The 8782-nt window shown below is 36.7% G+C and overlaps 1 protein-coding gene across 1 annotated transcript in view; it reads left to right on the plus strand.

The window, feature by feature from the left end:
• The window catches only part of NEK7 (NIMA-related kinase 7), a 63135-nt gene that overhangs the window by 40978 nt on the left and 13375 nt on the right, over positions 1 to 8782 (plus strand). The window contains exons 7-8 of the mRNA XM_009326164.1: positions 2449 to 2543; positions 7136 to 7249. Of these exons, the coding sequence (XP_009324439.1) occupies positions 2449 to 2543; positions 7136 to 7249 (209 nt within the window). The remainder of the gene's footprint in view (positions 1 to 2448; positions 2544 to 7135; positions 7250 to 8782) is intronic.

Consider the following 8782-nt stretch of genomic DNA (forward strand, 5'->3'; position numbering starts at 1 on the left):
TCCTGGCACATTACTCACTGCCAGCTACTTGCGTGATGTCTCAGAGCAGCAAAGGCAGTGCTGCTGTAACCAGCTAAGAACCAGATTACTATTAAACGTATTTTTTAGATGAATTCTGCCAAAAAAGCATCAGAATATACTAAACCAGTGCATTAATTAATGGATGCAAAATACAGCTGAAAGTTTTCAGAGCTGTCCAAGCTCACAAGTCTTTGGAGTTAAAAAAAAAAAAAAAATCAAGGGGGAAGTACAACAGTAAAGATGACGACAATATGAAAACTGTGTCATGCCAAATGTTGTTTAATTACAGTTTCCAATTTTAAGACAGCTGTCATTAAACACCCATTAAAGTACTGCTGTCGATACATTAGAATAACAGTTGCTTCTGGATATTCTGGTAGCTGTTTTGGTGTTGCAGTCCACCCACATGCCTGCCTATTCTTTCACAGGGAAAAGACCATCCCTCTTGACCATTCCTCTGTTGTGGGTGAAAATGAACATCCCATGAGGGTAAATAGTTTTCACAGTACTCCATCATTTTGAGTTGCCTTTCCCCAGCCGTTCTCCTTTTAAGCTCTTGATTTCTCGCAGTCTCAGTTCAGAGCTGCAGTGATTCCTCAGGCCAGTGCTAAGGGAGCTTCTGGGGAGAGGGGCTGCGGCACCCTCCGCTTTCCCAGGGCTGGAAGTCTCCCCCAGAATATTTAGGGGGCTAAATCCATTGTAGGATGCAATATGGGACCCCTGTCCTTGCATATCTGTTAGAGAAGCACGTTCTCAGTTTATATTGGTTTGGAATATTGTTTCCAATATTGTTTGCTGAGAAGGAGATCGGTTGAAATTACGGGCTACCAGCAGCAGCGGCCTGACCTGGGATGAGGTGGTACTGGGTTTCCCAATCTGAGCTGGGCCTTTCAAGTAGGAAAGTACTTCCCTCCCTCCCGCCTCCCCCCCAGGAAAGTATGACATAGTTTGAGATGTTAGCCTTTCTAAAAGATAGGGCACACTGTCAAAGCAAAACCTTTAACTTTTGGAAATGATTAGAGTAAAATTATTAATCTGATTAATTAAAACTATTAACCTGATTATTCAGATTTGGAGTTACTTATGTATTCACTGTATCTGTTTCCAGTATTCATACAGAGATGAATTCTGAATAGAGGAGGCTAATTCAGAAGTGCAGAAGTGATAGGAGATCTTTTTGTTAAATAAAATAGTGTGAGGTTCATACTCTAATTTTCGTAGTTTGCAGTGAGAGTGCTGATTTTAATCTCTGGCTGTGTTGCAAGATGTTTTAGTTTTGAAATAAGGTCAACTTGTATTGAATTGACAGAATCCAGTTGGTTTGCATCATCAGGATTCAGTGCTTGGGAAAATATTCCACACAAAATTGAAGCAAAAATCTACACAGATCTGTGACTCTTCTTGCTGTTAGGCAGTCATTTTGAGTGGTTATAGGGAGAAACTTCAGAGGCAATGCACCAAAATTGCCACTGCCATTATTTTTCGTGACTTCTTTTTTTTGTTGATCTGTCACATATGAACCCATCACTCGGTACTTTTTTTTTAATGGCTTTTTTTACAGAGCTGAAACATCTCTTCCAAGTAACTTGTGACAGAGATGGGTGGGGTCTGATTAAGATCAAGGGGAGAGATGTCCCGGAGTATCCAATGCAAATTTGCTCTGGGACAGTCCTGGTAAATGCTGCTTTTCAAGCGCAGACGTCTCCAGAGCCCACAGCTCTGAGGCAGGATTAAGCTAGGACAGCCACGGATTTGGGAGCTGAAAAGCCCTCGCAGTGTCTAGTCCTGCAGCAGATGGCCGAGTTGCTCGTAAGAACCTCGGCTTCTGCTGGGCTCGCAGGTTTTCCTGCCTTCCTCTCTGGGAAGCTGAAGATCCTGGATTTCAGGCTTAATTTTAGTTTCAGATATTCAAACTAAATTGTGTTTATTAGCTTCAAAAGCAGCTTTTTTAGATTTGTATATTCTCAAAAGGAAGAACAGACAACTCATTTAAAAAAAAAAAAAATTCAAGCCATGGATGAGAATTTCTAGCTGTCGTTATTTCTAGCCACAGTGATAACAGTTTGGAAAGGAATGGGGGTGTGTGTGTGTGTGTGAGAGCATGTAGTATGTTCCCTTGGCTCTCTTCAGAAGAAAATAATTATTTTTGAGCTTCTTTAAAAGCAAAAAATTGGAAGTATTCTACAACTGAGTAATTCTGGTAATTAGATATCAGTAGTGAAAATAAAGCTGCATTGGATGAAATAAATATCTAATTCATGTGTATTTCTATCAAACTGAAGACTCGTAAGCATGAATTGAAATTATACGTGTAGCAAAATGAGAAATGTAGAAGATGAAAAATGTTTTTCAGCCAGGAAACCCGTACTTTTACTACTACATAAAAACAGAAATTTTCATTCAAAAATACTTGTGTATTTATTGCAGTTGGTACACCTTATTATATGTCTCCAGAGAGAATACACGAAAATGGTTACAACTTCAAATCTGACATCTGGTCTCTAGGCTGTCTGCTGTATGAGGTAATATTGATATATACAGTGAACTTAACACTGTTGTGCTTCTCCCCTGCCCCAGTCCCCTCCCCCCCAAAATGTATTAAGTACTGTTTTAGGATCTATTTCTATATTTTTGTTGTTTAGAAAAGTATGTAGCATTGTGGAAAAGCTACTTTTCAGCTGTTATATGTCTGTCTTTAATATTAGCAATGAGAATTCCTATGTAACTTCAGCGTATGAAATACTTTTATTTGTGTGTTACTCACGACTTGCCTTTTACTGGGCTTGCTACAAGATTTTATAGCAATTTGTTGAAGACTGGGCATAACTGAAGGATTAATAAATGAATAATGGCAAGCACATGTAAAATTGTTCTAGGTGTTTTAATGGCCTATGCTGATTATATGGTTTTGGTAATAAATGCCTTGAGAAATAGTGGGTCTGATGGGTATGCAACTAACGCTTTCAAAAACTGCAATGTAGTTATTTTAATACAAGTTTAATTTCTTTAAAATTATTTAAAACCTAAGTAAAACAATAAAAAAAAAAAGGATTACTGTGTACTTATTACTACTAGCTTGGATTAACTTTCAAGATAATGATTTCTGCTGCACAGACATGGAATTTTTCTGCTCTTTCTTCTCCTCTAATTGGTTAAACTATAATTATTGGTTAATTTCTGTATTAATATGGTAGAGATTGGTAGGTGACACATAATTTAAAATGGTATCATATTCTGAGAAAATAGATATAGGGCAAATTGAAATTGAGGCAAATGAAGGTGTGAAGAACAGGTAGGCTTCTAAGGCAACTACGTCTTCAAAGTTCTTTGCGTATCATTTGTTGATCAAAAGACTAAACACTTGTGTTGAAGGATGCTGGAAAAAAATTTCTTTCCATCAGCAACGGCAGTGAAGTCTTTCTAGTCATGTTCCAGATAAAAACTAATATACCCAACTCACTTTTCATTTACCTGCAAGCCACCTGCCTCAGTGAGTCAGCAGAACTCATTTAACAGGTATTCAACAGGATCGGCACCTCCTGTTATTTTAGGATTTTGTAGAAAGCACTGTCTGCCTGTTGAAGTTGTCTGTTACTACTAGGTGAATTGTCCCCAGTAATATTAGTTTACTTTCTGTCACTAACATGTTGCTTTAAATATTAAAAGGGCAAATAGCTATATTGCAATTCTGCAGAGTTTACAGATCTGTGTATAGCTGTTGCTTCCAAGTCTTTGGGACAATTCACAGGAATGAAGTCCGATACCTGATAACAAGTATTTAGAAGTTTAAATCCTGAACTGAAAATTAATCCCATATTGGGGTTCCTTAGTACTGGCCGTGGCAACTGCCATCAATTTCAGTGCTCTGCTTTACACACTTGTGCAAGCAGGAGCCTAAAGATAGCATAAAGGTAGGTGAGGATTTTTCAGTATTACTGTTTCTTTTCCCCTCATTGGTTTTCTTGAGGAATTTCTTAAAATCTGGGAACAAACAAATAAAACTCTTGAATAACTAATTATTATATAGAACATGTTTTAAGGTTAATTTTTCTTCTGTGTTATATGAAATAAAGTTGCTGGATAGAAATCAATAGCACTTTTCTGAAGAAAATTTGGGGGTTTTGAGCTCGCTGCTTTGATGCTGGTACAGTATATTAAACACCTATAGGAATATTAAATTTTTCTTTGATCTGGTAAATAATTTCAAAATAGCTGAGTATCTTAATTCCATTGATTAACTTGCCATCTTTAAATACCATTCTCTTTTTATTTATTTTCGAAGTTTCACTAGCATGGTATTTAAGTTGATATGGTGTTGTGTTTGTGTTTTTTCCTTATTGTAAGAATAAAGTAATTATTAGGATACTTACTGTTGATATCTATTATATAGCTACAGTATATGGCAGTGTCTTCAATTATAGCTTTTTTTTTTAGAGGTGCATTTATCCCATTTAGTTAATTCAATAACATACCAGATGTTTGTGGTGGGTTTTTTTTTGGTTTTGTGTGTGTGGGTTTTTAATTGATCACTGAGACGTAATTTTGAAATTTTCAGTATAGTAAACTGAAATATATGCTTAGCATTTCCCCCCCCTCCCTCCCCCCCCCGCCCTTATTTGAAAGTGGTTACTTAAGGTATTATCCGTGCAGTTTTGTGCTGGCTATCTTTTTGTGGTATGTCTATTTGCCCGCATTTTAGCATGTTTATTATATTGATTTCATGTTGCTATGTGCTCATATGTGCTCTGGATTCTCTCCAGCTTAATTGGAGAAAAAGCTGTGGCATGTTTATCACTTCTCAATAAATGCTTAATTGCTACTAAACTCTTTTCAGTTATGTTTTAATTTAAGTTTAGACTAATTTGCTATAATGTATGTTGTTTAAAAATTATTATTTTTAACCTATATTACGGTCTATTATTCAGTGCTAACTATGTGGCCAGTAAGATTTTTAAAAGTATATTTTAAAGTCTGATTTTTCTTTAGAGCCCCAGGTATTTCTGAAACCTCAAAAACACTACCACTGGAGTTTTAATTGATATGCAACAAAGTAGACTTTACTAATTAAAATCAAGATGCTGTGCTTTTGCTACATGGACCTTTACATGGAAAAGTAGGTTTTACACATTTCCTTTTATTGTTCAGCGTAGCAATTGCATCCTTACAGGGTTGTAGGTTGGTGGCTTACAGTTCAAAAAAAAAAAAAGGGGGAAAAAAAAAAAGGGAAAAAAAAAAAAAAGAGAGAGAGCGAGCTGCCACCAGCCCCGAAGACAGACAGTGGGCTTTCGTCCCTCAGACACCCCCAGAATACTAATCAGGAAAGTCAGACCCTGGAGGTCAGGGAGCAAGTCAATCATTCTAGCGATCGTCTCAGTGTGGAGGATCAAATTAGCCTGAAAAATTCAGCTGCTGGGAGGAGAGGGCGAGCAGCTGTCAGGGGCAGCAGCGAGATGCACTAATGAACCAGATGAATAGTGCAAAAGCTTGAAAATAAAAACAGGACAGTTGACATTTTTCATCTGTCAAAGCAGGAGATGCATGAAAATATAGTATTCCTGTTTTAACTCCTTAGGGGACATTCAGAATTTTTTTTAACACTCCGCAGCATTCAAACAAAAGTACTTTTTAATGAACACCTAGAGTAGGAAAATGAGTATCTGTGCATTTATTTAGAATTTCTGCATGCGTACAGATCCTGCAGTTGATTTTTCTTTTTTTTTTCCTTTTTGGTCTTTAGCTTGCATTTTTAACATTCTTTTTAAGGTAAGAGACAATGTCATGTAAATCTCAAAAAATTAACATTATTTTGGTAATACAGTTACAGAATTTTTGGGAGGATTGTAGGGTGGAACTGTAGTATGGTATTTGTTTTGCAAGCTTTAAAATTATTTATTCTTACTTGAAGGTAATATGCAAAAGTACTGAACGATTTGAGAGCATTTTTATCAGATATAAAGTAAACGTAAGAGAATTTTGGTAACTTTCTTCATACGTTTTCCCCCAGTGGTATCGGTGCTTAGACATGAAAGAGTTAAACTGCTATCTGGAAGACCACAAGACAGATGAGAGCCATTTTCAGCTTGTCCTGTCCCTGCTGAAGCTCACTGAGTAGCACAGCATGGACTAGCGTGTTTCACACACACTCTGCCTGTCTGGGGAATGTACACATTGTCCTTCCAAAATCAAACTTATTAGCACATGTAGAAAAGGGTGACTGACTTCGGGGCAGCACTGCGCTCAAAGCAGCATTCGTGCTGTTGCGGTTCAAAGACTTGGAAGGCTTTGAACGGAATGGAGATATTTTAAATGAATTTTTAAATTTGTAATCCTGCTAACCATAGCGTTTGTTTCCACCTTAAATGTCAAGTTGTAACACTGTCTGGAAATAAAGCATAGGTTTAAGCTGATCATTTATTTAAGTGCTCTCCAACAGATATTCTTACTTTTGTATTACAATTGTAAATTATGGTCATGGGTGCCAGTTCTGCACTTCTGATGATGTTTCGGGATTTTTTTAAAGTATTTTCAAATAACATACTGAATTACGAAGTGTTTGGGTTTTTTTGGAAGCATAGACATTACCTTTAGTTTTCTTGCTTTAAAAAAAACAAAACAAACTTTATCCAAGTCTAGTAATAGCTATGGAAGGTTACAAAACCTACTACTGTTATCCGGCATTTTCATCATACGGTATTGCTTTAGATCAGATAGCGTTTTCAAATAAATTACGTGGTTTTTTCCAAAAGGTCTTCAGAGGAAAACTGCATTGTGGGTTTTGGGTTTTTTTTGTCTCCCCCGTGGTGCAAGGACCCTCCATGCCCACAGCAGTATCAGAAACTACTCAATTTCTCCTCATACTCTATTAAACTGTTACTGTATACAACTCGAATATTACAATATAAGGATTGTGACAGGTACGACTGTGCGACACAGAATAAGTACACACACTGGTTACAGTAATAGTTTTGGAACTTCTGTTTTTAGCACTGTGACACTTCCAAGCAGGGAATCGAAAGCCGTTAAAAGTCATTTTGATTCGTTAGTATTACAGATTTTATGACAAAACAGGTTTACTTAAAAACACAAAAGAAAACTGTACATTTTCTTTAAACAGATGGCTGCACTGCAGAGTCCCTTTTATGGTGATAAAATGAACTTGTACTCCCTGTGCAAGAAGATAGAACAGTGTGACTACCCACCTCTCCCTTCAGATCACTATTCAGAGGAAGTAAGAAATTTTCCTTTTCATGGGCTAGATCCTCAGTTTATGTAAGCTGGCACACTTCCAGGGAAGTAAATGAACTTTTGTGATTTTATGTTATTTGCAGATTATGCCCATAAGTGTTTGCTCGTTGAACTCGCTCAAATGTTCCTGTCAAAACAAGTCTCTGATATGATTGTAAATTTTGGGGGATTAATGATGGAAACCTCATACTGTTAGCTGCTTAATTTCATTGAGCTTCCTTGCAAGTATGACAAAACGCTTTCCCAGAATGCCCAATGATCTGTTCTACGTGCCAGAATGGGATTGAGTCTTACATCTATAGGATGCTTTCCTAAAAGCACAAATATACAAGTTTATGTTGCACAGTAAATTAGTGCACTAGCCTTGTTTCTCTAGGGGCTTGCATTAAAGTAGGTATAATGTAACTCACTAGTAAAAATGAATTGTTTAGTTCCCATTTGTCCGCATTATAAAACTGCGATGTGCCGTTCGATACAATTGAACGGCAGTTCTGTTGCAAGAAGGAGTGGTTCTTGACAACACTAATAGTAAATTTCAGAGAAATGTAGGCAGACATAATATAATTGAATTCGAACAATATACCCATGCATATCGCAGCAGTGTTTGTTTTAAGCTGATAGGTAACAGTTCTTTACTGTCATTAATGCATTTAAGGGGGGGGTACTTGCTTTTTTAAGCTCTACAATGAAAAGGAACTAAATAAAATACATTTAAATATTAGTGCTAGTAACAGAATGAAAAAATATAAACGCTTGCTTGTTAGTGTTCCGAGATGCCAGTTTTGAAATACTTTCCCACTTTGAAAAGAACAGGGCAAACTGATAGAAGCTGTAAACCAAAGAACACGTATTAGTAACTAATTCTAATTGAATTCAGCCCACATGAATTAAAGATTACTTTGAAAACGCAAATAAACACAAGCGCTGAAATACTTTTAATAAACATAAAGCAATGTGCAATTTCACTTAGAGTAGGGGTTGTAATTCTGAACCTGAAATTTTTTTACATTCAAAGACAGTGATTGGACTATTAATAAAAGATTACTGCCCAGCGTTTTGTTTTGTATTTACAGTGACAATTCTTGCCCTTTTATGAAAATGGACTTCAAAAGATAATTCAGTGACGTTACAAAGGATGAAATAATGATCTACTGTGTAATTTATGCATTATACCTCTTTGTGGGTTTTCCAATTAGTCATTTTACCTGGGCCGTTTTTAATTATTATTTGTTGCAGACTATAAATATGGCAGTTCATATAACCAACTTCAGAACTGGAGGCCTGGAAATACAGTAGGGTGTGAACAATAATGCAAAATGATAGCAAGAATGTCAGGGGCCGTTCTTTGTTGTGTCATTCATGCTGTCTTCCTTTTTCCATGAAGCACATGAATATTTCACATATCTGCATCCTCATCCTCTATTCTTCTTGACTAATTTTCAGACTGTCTGAATTTGCATTTCACATGGTAGCTGATTAGGAGATGCCGAGTGCAGCAGCGAAGCCTCAGCAGGCG

The sequence above is a fragment of the Pygoscelis adeliae genome, unplaced genomic scaffold (assembly GCF_000699105.1).
Source record: "Pygoscelis adeliae isolate BGI_AS28 unplaced genomic scaffold, ASM69910v1 Scaffold256, whole genome shotgun sequence".
Taxonomy (NCBI): domain Eukaryota; kingdom Metazoa; phylum Chordata; class Aves; order Sphenisciformes; family Spheniscidae; genus Pygoscelis; species Pygoscelis adeliae.